Source organism: Dipodomys merriami, unplaced genomic scaffold, assembly GCF_024711535.1.
Source record: "Dipodomys merriami isolate MVZ:Mamm:240054 unplaced genomic scaffold, mDipMer1.0.p SCAF_56, whole genome shotgun sequence".
NCBI classification, from domain to species: domain Eukaryota; kingdom Metazoa; phylum Chordata; class Mammalia; order Rodentia; family Heteromyidae; genus Dipodomys; species Dipodomys merriami.
Genome location: NW_027206135.1, coordinates 3,335,209 through 3,360,422, shown reverse-complemented (window position 1 = coordinate 3,360,422; position 25,214 = coordinate 3,335,209). Strand labels below are relative to the sequence as shown.

General features: G+C 41.8%; 1 protein-coding gene across 2 annotated transcripts in view; it reads left to right on the top strand.

Moving 5' to 3' along the window:
• The first annotated feature begins 2,263 nt into the window (after positions 1–2,263).
• Rnaseh2b (ribonuclease H2 subunit B) overlaps positions 2,264–25,214 on the top strand; it is a 72,470-nt gene continuing 49,519 nt past the window's right edge. For both annotated transcript variants that reach the window (XM_070000153.1, XM_070000150.1), the window contains exon 1: positions 2,264–2,343. In XM_070000153.1, coding sequence (XP_069856254.1) covers positions 2,280–2,343 — 64 coding nt within the window. In that variant the 5' untranslated portion in view covers positions 2,264–2,279. The remainder of the gene's footprint in view (positions 2,344–25,214) is intronic.

Here is a 25,214-nt window from a genome sequence, read left to right as displayed (position 1 = left end):
ACTCATTATCTTGCCCATGAAATTGTAACCCCTCTGTACAGTATGTTCACAAAAAATAAAAATTAAAATTAAAAAAAATAAAAAATAAAATGATGCCTATCTCATCCCCCTTCAAGGCTGAAGACATAAAGAGTAACTAAGGAATCTTATTGTCATTTTTCATAATGTCTTATTATAGACAATCACAGCCCCTGGGGGGAAAATGTCTCCAAGTTTCCAGTCATTATTCTAACCTGTAGCCACCTTGATTCTGGGAACAGCAGAGCCTTACACTCAGCACTCCATGAAAAGATTACCTCAGTGCATGAGGTAATATGCTAATGTCATGAGATTCAGGTATAAATAGAGGAAAAATTGGGGTGAGGCAAAAAATATACACCATTAAGCAGTTTTAGTCAAACTGGTCCTTTGGATAATCTCATCTTGGCGGCTAAAAGGGATTTTTGTTGTTGTTCCCTTGGGCAATGGTCGCTCAAGCTGTAATCCTAGCTACTCAGGAGGCTGAGATCTGAGGATCATGGTTTGAAGACAGCAGGTAGGAAAGTCTGTGAGACTCTTATCTCCAATTAACTACACAAAGCCAGAAGTAGAGCTTGGATTCAAGTAGTAAAGTATTCCCAGTACCCAAACAACAACAACAGAAACCCTTTTCCACTATGATGAGATTATCCCAAAAGGATAATCCAAATTTGTCCAAAACTGCTTAATTATGCATACTTTTTGCCTCACCCCAATTTTTCTCCTATTTACACCTGAATCTTATATAAGACAGTAGCATATGAAGATGGGCTGAAGTAATTTGCCTTCATAATTTGGCTTTTTTTTTCTAAGTTGTTTGTTCCAGTCCTGTGTCTGACACTCTTGCTGAGCTTTCTTGTTCATTGGCTGGTGCTATAACTTGACCTACAGCTCCAACCTGTATTTTGCTGGTTAATTGGAGATGGAGTCTCAATGATTTTTTTTTTCCTGCCTGGATTGGCTTTGAACTGTAATCTTCCACTTCTCAGCCAGCTTGATAACTAGATATAGCTCAGCATTGCTTTTTCCTTTTTTTTTTTTTTTTTTTGGTGTGTGTGTGGGGTGTCAAGACCTTAAGTCAATCCATAGGAAACAGCTAATCTACTGAAATGGAGAGCTATAGAAATCTTCAAGATTAAATAAGAAAAGTAGCATGCCTAAGAATTATGTACACTGCTCTCCGTGCAATAGATGACACATGGACTTGAATTTGCATGGGAAAATTCTGAAGAAATGTTGCCATTAAATGTGGAATCTGAGGTGCATGTGTGTGTGTGGGTGGGTGGGGGATATACTTCTCTATAAAGTATAAAATAAATTATTTCTAAAAACCATGTCTCAAGGATTAAATTTTTTAATTAAAATTTACTTTTCTAAAGTTTCAAACTCTAACAAATGCACGTCCCTAAACTTTCTAAACATCACCTATATTAGAATGAGTTCTCCAAAAAAATAAATTTCTACCTGGAGCCCTCATCTGTGCACCTCTCTTTGTTATTATTATTTTTTCCTGGAGTGGGACCTGAACTCAGGCCCTGGGCGATGTCCCTGAGCCTCTTTGAGCTCAAGGCGAGCACTCTACCACTAGAGCCCCGAGCTAGGATTCACACCACGATTCCCAGATCTCAGCCTCCTGAGTAGCTAGGATGACAGGCGTGAGCCACAGGCGCCTGGCTGTGCACCAACAATGAGAGTTCAAGACTACAGGCTCACAAAGAATAAGGCATATGCTTCCTTAATGTTAGGTGTGACATGTGGCGAGGGGGGGTGGGGGGGAAGGAGACGTGTGCCTACTCCAGGCGAATCCCTAAGACTGTGGCGGGGCCACTCGTCCTGCATTCCCCCTCCCCAGCCCCCTCAGCCTCCCACATCCCCAACCCGCAGGAGCGCGCTCAGGCGCTGGGCCGCGCGCCTGGGCCCGGGCGCCTCCGCCCGCCGCGTCCCCAGGCCACCCCCACAATGCCCCGCGCGCGTCACCCGTCACTCACGGCCCCGGGGCGCGCGCGAAGCTCCTTTCATTGGCGGGAAAACGCGCGGGAGAAGGAGGTCGGGACCCGCCCCGCTGCCGCCCGGCCACCGCCGCCGACCCGCGCTGCCAGAGCTCGGCGCTAAATTTGAAAGCAAAACCCGAGCGCGGGCGGGTCCTGGAAGCAGAACCACCCGCCCGGGAGCGGCCGGGTCCTCAGCCCGGGGACAGACTCCGTTCTCGCCGTCTCCGGCAGGACGCGCGCGCGGCCCGGGAGGACGAGGAGGAGGGCGGCATGGCCGCAGGCGTGGCCTGCGGGGACGCGGCCGGGGCCGGGCAGCTAGTGTTCTTGCTTCCAGGTAAGCCCGGCGGGACGGCGGCCCCGAGCGGGGACGGCGGGGCGTGGTTTTCCTGCCGTGACCCCCCCTCCTTCCCGCCCTCGCTCCCTTCACCTCGGTGGGGGGGGGGGGGGAGAACCCGAGGCTCGGCTTCCCTGGGGACGTCTGGGTCACGTGGCGTGTCGCGTCGCGCGGCTTCTAACCCGGAAGTGCAGGGTGGAGCTCTCGAGTCCCTGGGGATTGGCAGGACCGAGTTTTGCAGTGGCACCCAGGCTGCGCGCGCGAGAGTGAGTGTGTGTGTGTGTGTGTGTGTGAGTGTGTGTGTGTGTGTGTGCGTGCGTGCGTGCGCGCGCGTGTGTGTGTGTGTGTGTGTGTGTTGGTCCTGGGGTTTGAATTCAGGGTCTAGGCACTGTCCATTTTTGGGGGGTGGGTGGTTAGTTGGAGATCAGAATCTCACGGACTTTCCTGTGGGAGCTGGTCTTGAACCGCGATCTTCAGATCTCAGTCTCCTTCGTAGCTAGGATTACTACAGGCGTGAGCCACCAGCCCTTTGCTAACTCGGCCCTTTTGGGTAAAGGTGTCCTACCCGGCAGCTTGAAGGGTTCTTACTTGGATTGGATCCGAGGACCCACAAAGTGGCCTGGGAAAGTGCTTTGTTGCCTTAACGTGGCTCAGGCCTGGGATAGAACTGAATGGAGATTGCTGTTAGGCCAAGAGGGGGTCAAAACAATTCCTGAGAGTAAAGACCACCAGAGCCAGGCCCTTGGGCCTCTCTGTAGGTGGTGAGCAGCCATCCAGGGCATGTAGGGGCTGGAAACATTGGGCAGTCCAATGCCACAGGGTAAAAATTTGAACTGTGGAGTCAAGCCAGGAATGTTTGGTTGTCTTTTAGATGATACAGTTGGTGGGATCATATTGGAAGAAAGGAAAAAGAGCCTTTGCTAACTATATTTAATTTTGTATTATGCGAAGTTGACTCCGATATGATATGACAAAATTGCCCACTACTCTAGAGTGTGTGTACTGAAAATCGTTGTAGGATAGTCATGCATTTTGCATGTTTAACATCCCCACACTTTTTTTTCAGTGTATAAGTTTGATTTTTTTTTAAACATGCAGATGACACGAAGGGCTAAATTTTTTCTTTGACGTTAATTTTCTTGAAGAACTCCACTCCCATTACTTGATATCTATGATTCTGTGTCTCATCCTCTCAAGCCAGCATTTCAGTATACCGTTTATATTTTTTATTGTCAAGGTGATGTATCGAGGGTTACACTTATGTAAGTAAGGTAATAAGTGCCTCACACTTTCTAGTTAACAACATATAAGAAAAATGAAAGGACAGATTTACTTAAACCCTTCCAGCTTTTCATATGTCATGGCCTATGGCAAGAGATAGAACTTCACCCAGCAGCATTTTGTCTCTCTATGCTGACCTCTTCTTGGACCAGAGATTAGTTTTGCACGTTTGGATACTAGCATACTCCTTTGCGTCCAAGTGCTTTCCCTCAGCATTATGTCTGTACTATCCATCCATGTTGTATGCAGCAATTGGTTGGTTGATTTTTTTTCATTGCTGTTTGGAGTTCATTATGAATGTCAATCTAATTGGTTGGTTTCCAATTTGTGATTAAGAACATTGCCACCCATTTCTCTAGGATGTCACTACCCTGGAGTGGAATGGCTTGTTACTTAGTTTTGGAAGCCACTCCAAAATGGTTTTTCAAAGTGGTTATACCGATCTGCACTCTTGCCAGAAGAGCAGGAGAGTTCCTGTTGTTGCACATCCTCAATGAAGATGTTTGGGTAGAAAAACAGCTAATAAGAAACTGAGGGTTTTGACAGACTCTAGCAAAGGGCTAGCTACATCACTGCTTTAAAAATAATAGATACTCTCTTTGTCATACCATACAATTCGATTTTCATAGTAGGAAACAACCTTTTCGAATCAAGTTCATTGCTTTATTCAAATGTGTAGGATACCTCATGATAATTTGTGTTTCTAATTTTGTCATCTTTTTTTTTATCAATACTGTTATCTTCATTCTTTGTTTCGTATTGTCATGGTAAATACAAATTAAATGTTGAGTATGTCCCTGAAATCAGTGAGTTTAATATGTCTGTTGCACCATACTAAGAATTTTAGGCTAGTTCTGGTGTTGAGTTGAGTTGTATTATCACTTGCTAACACATTAGGGTGGGAAAGTGGCAGTTAAAGAACTGATAGCAACCTGTGGTCAAGGGTCAGGGAGGAGCATGGTGTTTTATAGCAGTTAAAACTTGAGTTTCTTTCTGTTCTTCTAGGTGGCCTTTAGTGCCACCTGCAGGCTCTCAGGATACAAACATGATTTGGTAGCTATGAAAGTGTGATGGTGGGTTTCCAAACTTGAAGGCATCAGTCACCTGGGAGCCAATCTTCTCTCCTTCCTTCCGAAGAGCAGTAGATCCTGAGCTAGGATTCAAGAATGAGCTTTTAAAACAAGTTCCCAGATGCTGCTGCTGTGATAGGTCTTGAGATCCACTCCTGGGAACCAATATAGTGAGGACTGGCCCTTGGGAGCTACATTAGGATGTAGGCATCCCAAATAGCCCAGGTTGGGCTGTTTGTTTGATGGCGGGCCAAAGTTTGCATGGTTAGGAAGTACATGGCAGTAGGTAGTATGAGGCTGGCTTTCACAGTATTTATTGTGTTTTTCTTTTTTCTTTTTTTTTGCTAGTCCTGGGAATTGAACTCAGGGCTTGGGCACTGCCCCTGAGCTTCTTTTGCTCAAGGCTAGCACTCTACCACTTGAGCCACAGTGCCACTTCCAGTTTTTTCTGCTTATGTGGTAGTGAGGAATCGAACCCAGGGTTTCATGCATGCTAGGCAAGCACTTTACCACTAAGCCACCTTCCCAACCTTTATTGTTTTTTGTTTTTTTTTTTCACTACTACCAGCAAGTAGAAATTTATCCCAGGTGGTTAGAAAGGCAGGAGACGTGCTGAGCAAGCAAAGTAGCTACAGTGAAACTGGGCTTTAATAAAGTAAAGATTATATAAACATTTTCAAGATGGAGGTAATTTGTACTCAGTTTTAGAAAACTTTTAGAATCTGAAGAACTCACTTGGTATGGAAAAGTGAGTGCATTATCCAACATTTTTCACAAGCCAGTAGAGCTCTGTGGAGATTTATCCATGAGACCATCAAGACCACGTGGCCTGATGATCGTCTTTTTCCACTACATTTAATTCATATCATAGCACTATGTATTATCATGAAGGAGTTTGGGTTTAGGTCCATTTGCCCTTAGTTTGTAATTTTGTTTAAAGTTGAGTATTCCAGTTAAACCAAAGCTGGAATTTAGAAAGGAGGCTGTAAGATATTCAGACTCAGGACCTTAATTTCCATAGGCAGGTGGAGACAGAACCACTTACAATTTAAGCAAGATAAACACTTCTTTTCCTTTGGAATGATCTATGTTTCCAGCATGGCTTGGAAATATTAGGTTGTATGTAGTTCTTTTATTTCAGAGGCCATTGACATCTCTACTTTTTGGAACATGTTAGAAGTTTCCATCCCTCTCTCTTGACCTAAAAGGAAATACTTGAGTTATATTTTGTATAATTTTCTCTGGTTGGAGTTGTGTGTCCAAGTTCTGTATACTTGTCAATTCTACGAAGCTGGGATGGACCTGGGTATGAGGGTCAGCTGGGAACACATTGAGTGTACAGTAAGAGATTATGGGTATTGCAAGCTGAATCTGCAACAGGTATCAGGGCTGAATTAATAACAGGAGTCACTTTCAGCAAATACTAAGACAATGGGACATCTCGATGTTATTTGAGGAAAAATAGAAAGAATGGAAATGATTTCAAAACCATTTTGAAACCCTCAAACCTCATTTGGGTCCATTTAACCTGATCATAAAATGACCCCGAAGCAAGAGTAAAAAGTCCCTAGAAGCAACTGAACTTTCAGTTATAGACAAGTTTTGGTGTAAAGTTCTCTATTTTATTTTTGCCAGTCGTGGGGCTTGAACTATAGGCCTGGGCGCTGTCCCTCAGCTCTTCAGCTCAAGGCGAGAGCTCTACCACTTGAGCTACAGCGCCACTTCTGGCTTTTTCTGCTTATGTGGTGCTGAGGAAATGAACCCAGGGCCTCATGCATGCAAGGCAAGCACTCTGCCACTGAGCCACCTTCCCAGCCCTTCTCTTTATTTTATAAAAATACGTGTTAAAAGATATCTTAAGAAAGACCATACTTGTTATTTATTTCCCTACAGGGAGTACAAGTGGTAGTCAGTTTCTTGTGGGTGGAATATGGTTAGTTTTTGGGAGATAAGGCTCCCAGGTCTGAGGACCAGAGACATTTCAAATTCAGTGGCATCTTTTAAGATGGAACATCTTGATAATCACAAGTACTAATATGAGAGTTGCCTCTCCAAATGCACATTTACACTGTAGAACTATATTCTCATTAAAATATTTAAACTATGAAATTTCCAAATTAATTTTCCTGTTTAGTGATGGAGGAAATTTATGTTGTTGTTATTCTGATTGTAGTCTTGTTGCCTTAATATATATATATATATACACATATATACATGTATATAGTCTTGTTGCCTTAATATATATATACATGTATATGTATATATATGTATATATACATGTATATATATATGTATATATACATGTATATATATGTGTGTATATATATATATATATATATATATATATATATATGCCTAAAAGAAGCACCTCTTGTTTGGGAGAGGATTTTTTAAAAAGGAAGGAAATGTGTAAAAATTTAGAGCAAAAGAAGGACTACTGTAGACACCCTTGATTTTTCAGTGTCCCTAAAACACAAAAACAACTTTTTTTCCTCTTTAACCTGAGGATCAGGCATGTGGATAATAGCAGAAGAAAAGTTGAAGCAGGTAGCTGTTTGTATATGTATATGTATCTTTGTGCTTAGAAATATTCCTCATGGCTGAATCTTCCTTTATTTTAAGAAGAGCTTATTCAAATGGAAGAAGCTGCTCTTCCCTTGGCAATGTGGCCAATCCAAGCTCAACGTTGAGACAAGCTGTGTAAAGCTTGGCTTAGCTCAGAAGATAGGCCATTTACTCAATGGTTTCCTGCAGGCAGTCTCTAACATGGGACATGTTTGAACATTTTCCACATGATTCCTGAGCCTGGCTTTGTCTTAACAGAATGTGTTTTGGTGGAGCCCTGCCTTTCTCATATGGCCCCTGAATCTGCTTGTCTGGCTGGTTGAGCACACTCAGAGTTGATGGACCAAATCCTTTGCCAGCTGGTATGATCAGGCTGTATCTGAAACCTGATCCTAGTGCTCAGTAATTGTTCCAAAAGACCTGGAACAAGTAAGAATTAGCGACTCCTATGTATTTATCCCTCAGGACAGAAAAATATTCATAAAAGGAATGCTAACAGTGTTCATGATTTTTTTATTTGAGTAGCAGGATGTTTTAAGCTCCATCTCTATGTGTTGCTGGTCATTGTGGCTCTGGGCTGGTTGTGAACTTGATGTTTTCTCCAGCCACTTCCCAGTGACAAGCCATTTCTAAAAGTTTGGCTGTTGATTGAGACATCTTAAAAGAGTGGAGACTGATTTCCATGGTCTTGGTGAAGGCCAGTTTTTAGTTTTCCTCTAAAGCTTTAAAAGAAAGTTGTATTAGTCGCTTGGAAATCATTTTCCTAGTGTATACTTCTCTCACTCCTTTTTGATTTGCCTCTCAGTGGCCTTTGAAGAAACAGAGAATTTCAAAGTCAGGAAAGTCTTGAGAAATGAAGGCCTATAGTTATTACTGAAATTAGCATTCCTGAAAGCATCAGGAACTTGAAAATCATGCTGATTCATCTTGTGTGCTTTATATTTGTGTCCTAGCAAAGTATTTCTAAGGAGGTCTTTGTTTATCAGGCAAGAGGAAGCCTAAAGAAAATGAACTGGAGCCTGTGTAGGATGCAGTGTTATGAGGATAGAACTAATCTCATCCTCTTCTTTTCCTTTTAGATCTTCTTGAACCCGAATAGCCTTGATGTAATATCTAAAAATAAAGTGAATCATGCTTTGATGTCAGTCTTTTTTTTTTTTTTTTTTTTTTTTCTTGTAATGGGGTGTTTCTCAGAGCTTATCTTGTCTGGGACAAAAATCAGACAGGGTCCTGAACAATGTCCAGTACTTCCAAGTCATAAGAATATTTGGCAGAAAGTTGATTCTCCCTCCTGTCTTTTGTCTTTGAAGTTTGACCAATAGGAAGAAACATGTCTTAACCAAGAGAGGGATAAAGAAGAGCTGCCAAGTTTAAAGGACTGGTTGATAATTTCTTATCAACTGTGTGTGTAGTGACCTGCAGATGAAAACTGTGTAATATACTTTGTGATAAATTTTTCACAATTACAGAGTCATTATGTCTGTGCATTTATGCGTGCGGTGTTGTATGTTTTACACATTAAGTCACAGACTACTAAGGAGCATATACAGCTATATATACAATATTATAATCCTGAATGGGAAGATCAGTTTCCTTTACTTCACATTAATCAACCTGAACTTTGTCTGTTTTGAGATGTTTTGTATATCTCATACTAAATATCTGTTGCTCCTTTTATGTATTTTTTTGATCTTGCCTTGAAAAGGCTCCCCCTTCCTTCCTTTGCTGTCCCTGGCACTAGATTCTACTGGCTGGATCACAGTAGGGTCAAGATGTTCCTTGAGAAGGACATCAGGGAGGAGAGATAGTTTGAGACATTTGCCTCACAGGAGAAAGTCACATTGAGATACTTATTGTGCAGTTTGTGTTTTTTGAATTAGGAAGGAGGGGTTTTAAAATGAAGAGAATCTCTAGGGTATTACACTTTAAAATGTTGCCTCTGCAGTAGTACTTGCCTGAATTTCAGTCCTGGCTGTCCATTTGACTAGTACCTTGACCTTGCTACAAGTCTTTCCTATAAAAAGTGAAGTTTAAGATAGTACCTGTTTCATAGAGATGTTATAGGGATTGCATTATGTTACCTATATAGAAGATTTACTAATGCCTAGCAGATAGTAAAGGACCAATGCATATTACCTATTACCTTTTTTCTTTTTTTAGATTGTATATTCATTGGACACAGTTGTCACTTTATCACTGGTATGTGTTTGTTCAAGTTCAAATGACATCTGGAAAGTAGCAGTTTACTGCTTTGTGGTACTGAGATCAGGGGGAAATAAATCAGAAAGATTTGCTGCTAGTCATTAGCGGACCCCCCGTCCCCCGCACCCCCCAATGGAGCATTCAGTTGGCCTTTAAGAGATCACAGGCAGACTGCTGTGAAATCAGTTAGATATAAGGAAACAGAGTGGCATGCTTGAGATAATTGGGAAATCCAACATATTGAATCTGAAATGGCCAGCAAAACTGATAGCTACTTCAAATTTGTCTGAACTTTTTTCTATTTTTACAAAAAAATACTACTTTTATCCAGCATTTTTGTCATCTTTTCCATAAAAGTCAGAAGGAAAAAGTGTAAAGCTGAGTCTTTTTAAAATAGAGCATGAAGTCTAGTGTGTCAGTACAATTTTGGAGGAAGGTGCTTCATGTAAGTTTTTTCTATATAATGAAGTTTGACTTTTTAAGGATCAAAATTTGTTCTCATCATTTATTTACTTTTTTTGGCTTGTCCCGAAGCCTGAATTTGGTCTGGGTACTGTCCCTGAGCCTCTTTGTGCTCAAGGCTAGTGTTCTACCACTTGAACCACAGCATCACTTCCAGCTTTTCCTGAGTAGTTTATTGGAGGTAAGTCTTAGGTGGACTTTTCTGTCTGGGCTGGCTTCAGCCTCCTGAGTAGCTAGGATTATAGGTATGAGCCACTGGCAGCTGGCTCATCATTTCTAATTGAGTTTTTCCTAGAATTGAAGTACACATATTAATTTATTGAATACGTCCTATGGAGTTCTGCTGGGCATTTTACCATGTATTATCTTGGTTTTACACATTATGTTCTGTTCCCTGCCCAGACAACTGCCCCTGCCCCAAATCAGGAGAGCCTTGTAATCTTTCTTGCTCAGCTTTCTTACCTATCAGTGGCACTTGAGCTGCACTTCCACTTCCACCTTTTTGTTAATGACAAGAGTATGTCTACCCAGGCTGGCTTCAAACCATTCAGCCTCTAAGTGGCTAGGATTATAGGCATGAGCCAGTACCTGTTGCATGGCTTATTTTCTTGTTTGCTTCCAAACTTGCTTGCTTACTTGAAAGAGGAGCCCACACATCCATCCCAGCGGACCACACAGAGGCAGGCAGGCACAGGAGAAAGATTATTATAAGGTTTATTAGAGGAACTATATTTCCCCCAAGAGGGAGCACATGGCCTCTGCCACCATCCATTAATAGGAGGGTCTGAGGGATAGGAAGTGAGGTAGATGGGAGTTCAGGTGGGTCTGGGTGGAGAGAGGGAGGGGCCAGCTGTATGGAGGGAACTCCAGGAATGGGAGGGGGGCCCAGGTGTGGGTGGAGCATAATACTAATATTCCCAGCTCTGTTGTTTACTAAGAATAAGGGGTACCAGGCGGGGGGGGGGGGTGGCGGGGTGGCGGCAGGGGCAATAGGCAGAGGTCATTTCTTCTGGAGCTGCTTCCTGCTGCCAAGGGGTCTCTGCTTTGTTGCTTGGCCTGGTCCTCCTTTTTCCATGACAGTAGTTAAATGTAAGACACAATTAATAAAAGGCAAAAATTGTTGTTAGTACCCCAAGAGAGGAATATGCCATGGAGGAACTGATTTCCAGAAGGGGCTGTCAAAGACCTGAAATTACTTTTTTTGTCTCTTATTGGAGACAGAATGGTCCTGACTCCCAGCATCCTGGAGGAGGGGGTAGCAGAAATATTTAAAGGTACCACAACCAAAGGGTGTCTTGGGCTCTTTTGACTACTTCCTCCTGGACCAGGGCATCAAGGAATCCCTGGAACTGGGATCTTTAGGGTCTGGGTCTGCACTGGGCAAGGCAGGGCAGTCAAAGTGATGTCTCTGGTTGCCTGTAGGAACAGGATGGCCTTGACTTGTTTCCAAGTGGTATCCTGAGCAGGGAATGTTATATCCTGTTGAAAGAGACTTTGGGAAAGATCAGGCAAAAAGCTAACAAAAGATCAAGCAAAAAGCTGACAGGGTGACAGGTTAATTGTAACATGAATGACATAGAGTATACATTGGCCATGAGCCAGAAACGTTTCATTTGGAGTATAAAGCCCAGTTGTAGCCCATTACAGGGAAGGTAAAATAACTGGACTCAGGAAAAGAAGGTAGAAAGGAGTGTCTAAAGTCTTTTGAGTAACTGGGATGGGGGAACATAATGGACTGTTTGGGAGTACCAGTCAGAAGTTATAGCAGGTAACAAAGGCAAGACTGTTAACTTTCTGTCCAGTTAGAAGGTAGACAGGTATGGACATTAAGTGGGCAAGCAACTCTTTTGATCTCCTGGCTCTGATTAATTTTGAAAGGGCGACTCCTTTTACTTTTTTTTTTTTGGGTTCGGTCGTGGGGCCTGAACTCTTAGCCTGGGCGCTGTCCCTCAGCTCTTCAGCTCAAGGCTAGTGCTCTACCACTTGAGCCACAGCGGAAAGGGCGACTCCTTTTAGAATGTCATCTCTTTACTCCTCTCCATGGTTTTCCATTGTCAGGACTGACTTTGTCCTGGTGGGTGTCACAGTGTCCATTGCTGGGATAACTTGTCTTAGTTGGCATTTACGGTTTGGACTCAGGGCCTGGGCACTGTCCCTGAGCACTTCTGCTCAAGGCTAGTGCCCTACCACTTAGAGTCAATGCCACTTTGAGCCTTCGGCTGGATACTTAGAGGTGAGTCTGGAGCCATGCCTCCAGCCTGGCTCTGTGCTGATTAGCTGGGAGATGGGAGTTTTAGAGGGATTCTTTGTGCCCAGGGTGGCTTTGAACTGTGGCAAAGGAGTCCTGGTTACAAAAGCCCTTTTTATTTCCAATAAAAGCAACAAGGAGATCAATGAGATAGAGCTTACCTATAACTTGTTAACAATTGATTAACAATTACTTGTCAGCTTTTTAAAAATAAAACAAAGTAGATGTTTTTAACCTGGGACTGATTGGCACTGTAAGTACTGCCCACTGCCTCTGGGCAGCCTGTTTAAAGTGGCTTACATACAACATTTAACCTTTAACAAATGTACAGGCCTTTCCTTGGGCTATAGCAGCTGAGCCTGTTTAACACCTTGATTTATAAAAGCATTTTTTTGGCTGGCGGAGGAACCTGATTTCTTGGCCCCAACAATGCCTACCTGTGCAGGCCTTTAGACAGATCTCAATAGGGACATAATCTCAGCTCTACAAGTTTTGGTTTTTTTTGGGGGGGTGGTCCAATCGTGGGCCTGAACTCGGCCTGGGCGCTATCCCTCAGCTCTTCACCTCAAGGCTAGCGCTCTACCACTTGAGCCACAGCACCACTTCCAGCTTTTTTTTTCTGCTTATGTGGTGCTGAGGAATTGAACCCAGGGCCTCATGCATGCAAGGCAAGTGCTCTACCACTGAGCTACCTTCCCAGCCCTCTACAAGCTTTTTAACAGATGAATTTAACCAGCTCAAAAGTTACTGCCAATTAGGACTTTGAGCAGATACAATGGGTTTGGGATTTACATTTTACAACCTTAACTTATACTGCTATCAGATGACTGGCAAGTTTTGTCCAGTTAGAACAACATGGGTGTTGTATCTTTCCATGACCTCCTGCTTTGCCAAACTCAAGTAACTCAGGATCTGATACCATTTTTGTCATCCAAGCAATTGTTTGTAATTGCCTCTGGATGTTTTAACATTGTCAGGGTCCCCGAGTGCCTTTTTTTATGTTGGGATAAATGCACCTTTGGCATTTTCCCTGGTCAGTTGCTGGATTTGAGCTCAGGGTTTGAGTGCTTCCCCTCAGCTCTCCAGCTCAGGGTTAGCACTTGGCCACTTGGAGCACCCAAGCAACTGGGCTTTTGGGCACTCTGCTGGCAGATTAGAGATGACAGTCTCACAGGGACTTTTGTCTGTCCAGGCTGGCTTTGAACTGTAGTTCCCAGATCAATGAGTTTTTACAAACGGTCCCTTTTACTTCAATTAAAAATAACAAAGATGGTATTGGAAGTAGATTTATAAGCATGGTTTCACCTGGAACTTATTAAGTTACATTTGACAAACTTGTCTGGTCTTTTACTGTGGGCCTGCAGGAAATGGTTACAAAAAAAGCTTTCAGGGCAAACTGGAATAATCCTAATTTATCCTTTCTTACTTTGAAATAAACCTTCAGGACAATTTTATCTTTTAAACTTTAGTCTGGGAGGCCAGCCACTCCCTATACCTTCCCAAATTTTTACTGTCATTTTAATCCCTTTTTTGTAAAGTTACTTTAATTTGCATTTAAATGCCTCATTGAAACATTGGGCTACAACCCTTTAACCTCTTGGCTGAAACTTTACTGGTGCTGTAGCATCTCTCTCTCTCTCTCTCTCTCTTTTTTTTTTTTTTTTAACAAATACATCCAATTGTAAAATAGTATGGAAGTCAACTTATATCCTATGCTCTTACACCCCTTATGGTCTAACTAGTGGGAATTAACATTTACAGAACCAAATATCTGAAGTGGCTTGTGTTTTACCCCAAATCATCAGCCTTTCGGTCATGTGTCCTGGAGCAAGGCTGGCTAGGTCTGGGCAAGGCTGTGGCATCTCCCAGCGTGTATAGACTGTTGCAGCTCCTGTTGGTTATCTGCAAGATTCTATATATATTGGTTAAAGACCTGGTTTACACCAGCTTTTGTATATTGGTGTCACTGGCTTAGGCAGCTGTGACAACTTTGTTTTGTTTCCTGGACATTTCCAATTCACCACCACACTGTTGAGTTACCTTAGTCCCTTGATCTTAAAGGGAGTTGATTGGCGCTCAGGGGAGAAAACAGAGAATTAAACCTTAGCCTTAGTTTACTAGCCATGGTCAGAGGTACAATATTTAACTCTCAGCATAGATGGACATAGGAATGACATAAATCTCAGCCAACTTACTTACTTTGTAAAGGAAACTGTTTTTTTTTAAACTCCTTTCCAAAAGCCTTTTAAAACTGCCTGTTTTTTCTTTGGCTTATAGTCAGTCAGGTCACAAAGTTTTAAAGCAATTTAGATGAAATCACACCTTTCATTGACAAAGATCTTTTAGTACATAAAATACTTGATAACCTTCATATAGACAAGTAGACACAGACAGACATGTTTGTGCACAGATTATAGTGTGCTTAGATTTTAAAATCGGCTGTTTTAAAGTTTTGAAATTTTAGTGGTATTACTTTTCCTAATTAGGATGGAACCACGTGGTCAGTTTAAAATACAAAACTTTGCCAACAAGAAACTTAGTAAACAAGAGACGACACGAACAGACAGGTGGCCTAGCATAATGGCACCGCAGGTCAGGTGGGGGGTAGGTCACAGAATCTAGTAGAGTCGGTTCGAAACAGCAGCTGAATTACCAAGATGGCAAATCCACCACAGGCTCGATGCTGGGGAGATTTAACAGAATTTAATACACTTTTGGTAATTGTTAGGTTTTTAAAAAGAGGTAGCCAAGTAAGAACTGTACCACGCACGTGGTCTTCAGTAGACCTGCTGGGACCAGGGTTGGCACTCCACGCAGCTGGCAAAAGGGAGCGAGAGCGTGTCTGGCCCTGGGTTAGGCCCTATACAGGGTAGGGGGCAGGGAAGGGTGTGTCCAGGTAAAGGGAAGTGGGATCAGGTGGGAGAAAGGTGTGGCCACATCAGATTAAGATGAGACCTCAGCAAATGTGACCTCTTCCAAATGTCTCAGTTGCCAAGGTAACGCAGGTACTGGGCGAGGTCTGTTAGCCGCCCAGGAATGGACCTTACAGTAATGTCCAAACTTGTTGACCTTTTTTTGGGGGGGTAGGGGTGAGTTTAAACTTAAAACTCATCCATTCTATTATCTCAAGGAGTATAAACAAGCCATTATTAGCTACCTACTTCCAGGGCTTTACCAAGGATTTAGCATATGAAATACTTGTGAATACCTTTAGTTGGAAGAAGGGAGAGGTTACCAGAAATGAATTTTGAAATAGCAAGGGGCTGAGTTTAAGGGGAGAGGGAGAGAGACAAAGAGAGACTTTTATCTGCCCGAGTGCTCACAAAAGTGGAGTTTTAAATTTGGGGCCAAATTTGACTCTGATGGGGGCTCAGCAGCCCTCCATGGCCCAGGTGGCCTTAATGTAAAGAAATTTAGTGTCCTTCCCATGGTAAGTGACCTGAAGCCAAGTGCCTACTGTGTAGAGCGTTCTCTATAGTGTTGGTTGGCTCCTAAAGAGGGGAGGCCCCGCCAGTGAAGAACATCACTTTGTCCACTGGGGGGTCCTTGGGCCACGGTAAGACCCCTTGCAGCTAGGTCTGGGCACTTGGCCAAGATTTTGCCCAGACCGGGGCTCGGTTAGCCCACAAAGGCCCAGGTGGCCTTACCACTGAGATATTGGAGTCAGAAACCCAGACCTTGGATAAACTGGACACTTATCCTGGAGTAGGACTTAATTAGCGGTGCTGGATGGGCTGGTAGAGCACTTGGTCAGGTCACTTGGTGGTCCTCTGGCGACCAGAGTGTAGGATCTCAGGATAGGTCCCAGAACAGCTGGTTAAACCCCCTTCTCAAGTGGATTGGGGAGCAAATCCACTGGGGAGCCTATCCCCATGTACGGGCCACCAGTGAAAGAGGAGCCCACACAACCGTCCCAGGAGACCATGCAGAGGCAGGCAGGCACAGGAGAAAGATTATTATAAGGTTTATTAGAGGAGCCATATTTCCCCCAAGAGGGAGCACATGGCTCCGCCACCATCCATTTAGTAGGAGGGTCTGAGGGATAGGAAATGAGGTAGATGGGAGTTCAGTTGGGTCTGGGTGGAGAGAGGGAGGGGCCAGCTGTTTGGAGGGAACTTTAGGAATGGGAGGGGGCCCAGGTGTGGGTGGAGCTGAGGACCAAAAGTGAGCATAATACTAACACTTCTAAGCTTGGTAGAGGTGCCAGCCTTTGGAATAATTCAGGATTTTCCAAATTTAAGTGAAAACTATAACTTTGATAGAGCTTTTATTCTTTAAGCAGAAGTAATATTGTGTCCTGATGTGAAAAGCTCATTCACCTGTTCAAGCTCCAAGTACTGACTCCAAGACAAGAAGTACAATAAAAGTGAGACTTAAATGGTAATCTTAGAAGATTGAGTGTCTGTGTGATGGTAGGCATGTGCTCCAAGATTACAACAGCAATTTTATATCTAGTGCTGAGAGCTCCTTTCCCCCAATTAGTCTGAGAAATATAGGGTTCACATTCTTTCTCCTAAGTTACATTACTTTCTATTGGGTAATTTGAAAACATGTACCATGTGAGACTGGTTAAAATTTAGAAAGGAGCTTTTGGCTGTCTTTACTTACCTTTGTTCTTTTGTGGTGGGAATTCTTGTGTGTTTGCTGGTACCTACAGTTTCTACCCATTTTCTCATTTTATTCTTCCCCTTGCTAATCAGCTGGGCCCTCTTCTAATTTTGTCTGTTTATCTACAGGCTTTCCAACACATCTGAAAATTGCTATGCAAGCAATGTACTGCTAATTTTCCACTCAAAATCAAATGTTTTGTCTTAAAAATGGACCACCACTCACTTTATTTTGAACACTAATATCAGGTACAGATTAAAGAACATATCAGTGGTATTATAGCAGTTTTTCATGCTAAGCTTTCAAAATGCAATGAGAACAAACCCACCATTCCATAAACACAATGAAACATGGCAAGACAGTCATTCCATAACTTTTCCCAACTCTTGAAATAAGCCAAAAGCTTCCAACAGTCTGAAGAGTGTTTATTCAAGGAAAGCTGCTGAATTTCATTAGGAACAGCAGGGTTTGTGGCATTGTAACTTGAACTATTCCGATTTCCCTCTGCACCATTCTGTAGTAGGCTTGAAACTTAGCAGTTTGCAAAGTTGGTACGTGTGAAAACCAGCAGCCTTGCAAGTGCTGGACAGGACAGACTGGTTTGATGCTGTTAAAAAAAAAAATCCCTTTCCCACAACATTGTCCCTATTTGACCTGTCTTCCAATTCCCTGGAAAATCCCATATACAAGGCTGTGTTGTTATTTGACCTGACTTGGAGCCAAAGCTTACTCTTTGAGAAAAGTGCTCTCCCCAGGGCATTCATTAGTCAAAAACAATGGCAGTTGTTTAACACTATAGCTTCTGAGGAGCAATACCACCTTAGCAGATTATAATATGGCTAGAAACTTTTTTTTTTTTTTTTTTTGGTCATGGGGCCTGAACTCTGGGCCTGGGCACTGTCCTTCAGCTCTTCAGCTCAAGGGGAGTGCTCTACCACTTGAGCCACAGCACCACTTCCGGCTTTATTCTGCTTATGTGGTGCTAAGGAATGGAGCCCATGGCCTCATGCATGCAAGGCAAGCACTCTACCACTGAGCCACCTTCCCAGTCCATGGCTAGAAACTTAAAGGGAAGATACTGTGGAGCAAGATGTCCATAAGGAACTTTGGAAAACTGACTAATTCCCAGGGAGTTAGAAAGTTACATGTATGTATGTGGGCATGCTCAGGAAAGACTTGAGAAAACTTTGTAACCTCTCAATGACTGATGATGAGACTCTGAAGACCTGCTTTATTTTCTTAACAAAGGCTGAGAAACTTATTAGTTCAAAGCCACTAAGATAACTGAACAGAGGTATCAGTGACTCCACAATACAGAGAATACAGACTTTACAGAATTAGTATAGGAAAGTCACTAAACAAGCAACAATTGCAGTGACATTAAAAAGGGAAAAAACAGTCTGGGTGCCAATGGCTCACATCTGTAATCCTTGCTACTTAGGAGGCTAAGATTTGAGGATTGTGGTTCAAAGCCAGCCCCTGCAGAACAGTCCCCTGGAGACTCTTATCTCCAATTAACCACTCAAAAACAGGAAGAGTTGCTGTGGCTCAAAGTAGTAGAACATAGCCTTGAGCAAAAGAGTTCAGGGACAATGCCCAGCCCCATGACTGACAAAAAAAAAAAAAGGAGGGGGGAGGGGGAAAACAACAAAAACCCCAAATTAAGTGTGGTGGCCCATGACTATTGTTAGGTTTTTAAAAAGAGATACTCAGTAAAAACAGCAGCAGCACTCACGTGGTATTCAGGTAAGGGGTAGGTTTATTCAGTAGACCTGCTGGGACCAGGCAAGGTTGGCACTCCCCGTGGCTGGGAAAGGCCTAGGAAAGAGAGAGAGCTAGAAAAGAACAGAGAGATAGATAGGTAGCAGAGAGAGCTAGAATAGAGCAATGAGAGAGCAGAGAGCTAGAAACAAACAGAGAGAAAGCTAGAATAGAACCCAGAGAGAGCCTGGGCCTGGGGCTAGCCCTTATCTAGGGTATGGGTGGAGAAAGGTGTGGCCACATCAAATTCAGATGTGACCTCAGCTGATGCAGATGTGACCTCTTCCTGGTGTCCCAGTTGCCTAGGTAACGCAGGTACTGGGTGGAGACTTTGCTGCGAGGAGGGTGGAGTCTGCTAGCCCATCCAGGAGCAGACCTTAAAACTATAATCCTAGCTACTTGAGAGGTCGCCATTGGAGTAATGTGATTTGAGGCTAGCATGAGCAAAAAGTTTTTGAGACCCCTCATTTCAACCAATAGAAAGCTGAGCATGGTGGCATATTGAGGAACTTAAGCAACTCCATTTCACTTAAGACCCCCCCATCTCAGTTTGGCAACTTAACCCTTGACCCACTTCAGCCCCAATGCTAGGAATTAGGACAGCAAGACTTGCACAAACAATTCTCGGAACCAGAGATGGTGTTTTCTCAAGACAGTATATCAAGGTATCTGAAATTCCAGAACTGCCCCTCCTGGGATCTGGTGACCATTATCTAAACCATACACCCTGCAGTTTAGCACCTATCCTCTTGAGACTCCCCTGTGGTGCAAGCCAACCCATTTAAAGTACCTCAGCCCCCTTGATCTAACCAACAACTTGTTTCTGGTCCTTTCCCCGCATTGTAGTGTGCCAATCATACTATAAAGTTGCTTTATGATTTTCCCGTGGTTTGTAGTCATTTGTTACAAGAAGTTATGATGTATGCAAAGCTCCTGCCTTCCCTAAAAAATGTATAACAAGTGCTGTAACCCTGGGCTTGGGGCCTCTCAGCGTCATGGGCTGCTGCCATGTATCAGGGGGACCAAGCTCGAGCTTGCAATAAAGACTCCTTTGCTTTTACATTGGTGACAGTCTCTGGTGTGGTCTTTCGGGTAAGGATTTCCGAATTCGGTTTTACCTTTGTTGCATTGGCTGAGAATCCTCCCCAAGCCCACCCAGACGCCTTAAGTTTTTTTTTTTTTGGGGGGGGGGGTCCGGTCAAGGGGCCTGAACTCTCTGGACCTGGGCGCTGTCCCTCAGCTCTTCAGCTCAAGGCTAACACTCTACCACTTGAGCCACAGCGCCACTTCCGGCTTTTTTCTTTTTGCTTATGTGATGCTGAGGAGTCGAACCCGGGATCTCATGCATGCGAGGCAAACGCTCTACCACTGAGACACCTTCCCAGCCCCAGCGTTAAGTTTTTGAGACCCCTCATTTCAACCAATAAAAAGCTGAGCATGATGGTATATATCTGTCATTCCAGCTGTGCAGGAAATATAAATAACAGGATCACAGTCCATGCTGGCCTGGGCCTAAATATAAGACCAAATCTTTAAAATATCCAAAGCATAAGAGGGAGTACTGACAAGACAAACAAAAATCCTGGGGTTCTAGTGAGTTAAAGCAGGGGCATCTCATTTCCAGTAATACCACAGAAATATCCCCCATAGTCTTCTGTGTAGAATGTTTTGTCCCCAGATAGTGTGGAGGGCCAAAAAAACTTTAGGATGTAGAACTTTGAAGGATGATGTATGCTACTAGGGGACTATGTCGATAGGGGTATATCTTTTTCTGGGCTTTGCATGTGTTAAAAAATATGACAATGAAATAAAATAGAGAAAGTCAATATGGATAGTAGAAATTACCAAAGAACATATAGATTCTGAGATTGAAAAATATATCGGAAATGAAAAATTCCCTGATGTACCCAACAGCAGATATGAGCTAGTAGAGCTGGTAGAGGAAAGCTTTAGAAAATCTGAAGATAAATTAATCGAGATTATCTAGCCTAAGGAACAGAAAGAAAATAGAACAGAGAAACTGAGTATAGGCTTAGGTTTGTAGGACACCATCAATCCTATCAACATATGCATAATAGAAATCTCCCAGAAGAATAAGAATATTTCAAGAATTAATGTTCAAACACTTACAAAATATGATTATTAATAAATCTATTCAGCTAAGAAGTGAAACATATTCTAAACAGGATAAAATAAAGGAGATATATTTCTACAAGTATCAGATGGTCAAAAGAAAGAATCTTGAAAGCAACAGCAAAAAAATGAGTTATCAAGCAAAAGGGAACTCAGTGAACTTAGAGTCTGGGATGGTATGCTGAAGATAATGAAAGAAAATAACTCAAAATAGAGGGTTCAGTGTCTGTCAAAATTATCACTGAAAAACAAGGAACAAGATATTCTCAGATAAAGAAAAAAACAAAATTCATTGCTAGAAGACCTGCCCTAATAAATAAATAATTATACTAAATGTGAAGCATTAAGCACTTCTATTAAAAGGTTGTAATTGGCACATTGTAAGGAAATATTACAAACAACTGTCTGCCAATGAAACAGACAATTCAGAAGAAATAGAAAATTTTCCAGATAAACTACAAAAGATAAAATACAAAAAAAGATAAACTCCAAAACTGACTCAAAAATCAAAATCTGTGCCGGGTGCTGGTGGCTCACGTTTATAATCCTAGGTACTTGGGAGGCTGAGATCTGAGGATCATGGTTCAAAGCCAGCCAGGAACACCAAAAAACTGGAAGTAGCGCTCAAGTGAGAGTTCTAGCCTTGAGCTGAAGAGCTGAGGGACAGTGCCCAGGCCCAGAGTTCAAGCCCCACGACCAACAACAAAAAAAAAAATATCTGGGCTGGGAAGGTGGCTCAGTGGTAGAGCGCTTGCCTTGCATGCCTGAGGCCCTGGGTTCAATTCCTCAGCACCACATAAGCAAAAAGGAAAAAAACTGGAAGTGGCGCTGTGGCTCAAGTGGTAGAGCGCTAGCCTTGAGCTGAAGAGCTGAGGGACAGCGCCCAGGCCCAAGAGTTCAGGCCCCACGACCGGACCCAAAAACAAAACAAAAAAAAAAAAAATCAAAATCTGAATACAACTATGGCAAGTAAAGAAGTTTAAATTATCAGATTCCCCCCTCCCCCCATGGTGCAGGGGAGGGCATTTAAACAGCTTCACTGTAGAAGTCTATTGAACATTGAAAAGCTCCAATCCTTTACAAACTTCCCACCAATGAAAAAAGAAATACTTCCTAACTCATTCTATGAAGATAGTTTTTCCCTGAAACCCAAGCCAGACAAAGACATTTCAAGTAAAGAAAATTTATCCAATATTCCCTATGAACATGGAGGTAAAAATCTTCAACAACAGCCAGACTAAATCCAGGAATATATAAACAGGATTATTTGCTATGACCAAGTATGATTTATTCTAAGAATGAAAATTGGCTCAAACATGTTAATACACTATATTAATAGAATAAAAGCTAAAATCCATTTAATCACCTCATTAACCATAGGAAAAAACATTTTACACAATTAACATTTTTCACACTTTAAAGAAAAACCACTTAACAATTTATTAATAGAAACTTTTTCAATCTGATAAAAGGCATCTACAAGAAACTCAGATAGCATGCCAGTGAAATTTTTTACATGGTGAAAATATTTTAGGTAGACTAAGATAAATAAAATATATTACTAAAATTTCTTTTGACCATGTTTAATGTGGCTTGTAGAAAAATTTACATATGAGGTTCAGGTTTGTGGAATGCATTTTATTTCTTTTGATCAATGCAATTGTAGACCAGGCCTGCCAGGCTCCAGTAGATCTGGGTCCTCCACCTTGTTGCCCTGTAGGGACTGAGTGATGGAGAGGTGAAGGCAGATCAGGGTGATCCTTTTGGTTTGGAGTTGTAGAAACCGGAGATAAAGAGATGCATTACGCAGGCTTTCTATGAGGGAAAGAGCTTTGTTTTGTTCACAGCAGAATTCCTAGTTCCTGGAACTGACACTCTGAACTGGCAGCATGAAATTGGTAGTATAAAAATGTTCAGCAAGATGTAGTGGTGTTTATGGCTGAGTGGTTGTTTAGCCACCTAATGTTGAATATTTAACCAGTTCTGCTGTGAATGCATAGAATGTAGGAAGCAAGGTGTGTGTGGGTGAGGGAGGGGAGGGCAGACATAGCATTTGATAGCCTAATCATGAGATGGTATACAAGATACTGAAGGGGAACAAAAAGAACTAGATCCTGGTGGTTGCTGCTTGTCAGTGTGAGTTTCTTGTTGCCAGGGTTTTTAATTGTAAAAGTCAAAATCTTTACTCAGTAACATTTTTTATGTATAGGGGAAATATTTATATTTGAAGTTTGTGCTGAATGTAAAACGAGTTGGCTTTCAGATATCAGCATCTAACTCAAAAAAATTTAAATAAGCATATCAAAACCTTCCACCCATTCCACAGACTTTCTCTTCACTCTTGTTTCCTTTCCTGTGGAGAAAATTCAGTTAATATATCCCATTTGTCTATTTTTGACTTTGTTGTAAACATCATCTTATTCAGAGCAAACTCCCACATTTTCTTTTACTAGTTTCATAGTTGCAAGTTTTTTATTTAAGTCTTTATTTTTAGTTGATTTTAGTATATAATGAAAGCAGTTTAGTTTCACTCTGAATATTCTTGAGCATATTCCGTTTTCCCAACACTGTTTATCAAAGAGATTAGACCCTTCCTGACAAATGTTTTTGACACCCTTGTCAAGTCAGTTGGCTGCCTGGTATATACTTCTGTGGATGCTAAAACAGATTATCTCATGGAAATAGAGTAGAAGTGTGGTTACTACTGGAAAGGGTAGAAAAGGGTAAGGGAGTGGTTGATGGAGTGAAAATTATAATTAGATAGCAGGAAGGTCTAGTGTCTCACAGTAGAGTTACTAGTTAATAATTTACTGTATTTTTCAGAATAGAAATGTTTGAGATGATGGGTATACAGTCACACATTGAATATATGTATCAAAACATACTTACCCCATAACTATATATTTCCTTGGCTATGAAAGTAGACAACGTAAGCAGTTCTAGGCATTGGAAGCTTGCCAAGCCTCCTTGTTTACCTCTTCTATCGTAAGGTTTCATATCCTATTAAACTATTTCTCCTTCTTAACAGTTGTACACTTACACTCTGCATTTGTGAATGCAGAATGAATTTGTGAATGTTTAAAATCTGTTTCTTCTGTAGAGTTTCCATGAACTCCATGTGAACAATGCTGGATTTATTTTGTACTAGTCAATACTCGGTGAATGAATAAGTGAAAGAGATAAGACAAAGTAATCTTGAAACATATTCCATAGTAAAGAGGTTAAAAACCTGATTCCATCATCTCACTTGAAATTAGGGTTGAAACATTCAATCCAACAGCAAGTTGTGTTGTCTTATTCAGTGTAAAGAAAAATCTCAGGTAGGCACTGGTGGCTCATGCCTGTAATCCTAGCTACTCAGGAAGCTGAGATCTGAGGAGCATGGTTCAAAGCCAGCCCAAGCAGGAAGGTCCATGAGACTCTTCTCCAGTTAACCACCAGAAAAACCAGAAGTGGTTTTTCTCAAGTGGTAGAGTGCTAGACTTGAGCAAAAGAGCTGAGGGACAGTGCTCAGGTCCCAAGTTCAAGTCCCACAACTAACTGGAAAAAAAAAAAAAAAGATTCCCCTACTAAACAGACATTTTAGGTCTGTCTACATTTGTATATCCCAGAACACATTTCACAATGTATTATGCATAATACATTGATACAGTCAGTAGTAGCTTATCCTCTGGACTTAACTGCTTTCATGGGAAAAATAAAAACAGTTCTTCCCTTGGACAGCTAATATAGATATAGATATAGATTTTTTAGACTTCTGGAATTTAAATCTTGTAATTCTTTTAGGCTATGGAAGAATGGAAGGCTGAAGGATAATGTGTAAGAATCACTGGATCCAAAGTTCTCTATTAAAACACTCATCAAGGGAAATGATAATAACTCGTCAAAAATAATATCTCAAGCCAGCCACCAATGGCTCCTGCTTGTAATTGTACTTACTCAGGAGCCTGAGATCTGAGGCAGAGGATGAGGAGAATCAGATTTTGCTTTGTGCATTTTGAAGTTCTATATTTGATGCATAAATATTTAGGAGTGTTGTATCTCCTTAGTTAATTCACTCTTCTATTAGTATAAAATGATCTTATATTACAGGTAATTTCCTTTGTGATGAGTATAGCCTCTTAAATATTTCTTTTGACCTATGTGTAGAAGAAGCTTTCATTTTACTCTATTCTACTTGTGTCTTTATATTAAACATGTTTCTTATAAATAATAGACTTCCAAGCCCTGTGCCCTATATGCTTTAAACTGGAAAGGGAGTAAGCATTAGGGTTCACCTTGTTTGTTCCCATCCTTCAGAGATTACATGCCCAGCATGGCCCAGTGTCTTGAGGACAGTGGTTTTATATATTTAATTGCTGTTTTGTTTGGGTTATACATGGGCAAAGAAAAAGGTTAACAGAACATTCAGAGTTTAAAAAATCTAAATATCCCATGAATGTATATTTTTTAATGTTTTACTTCATGATAGTAGTGGTAATATTAATAATCACAATAGCTATCATTTATTTTTTTTTGGTCTGATTAAGTGCTCAACAAAT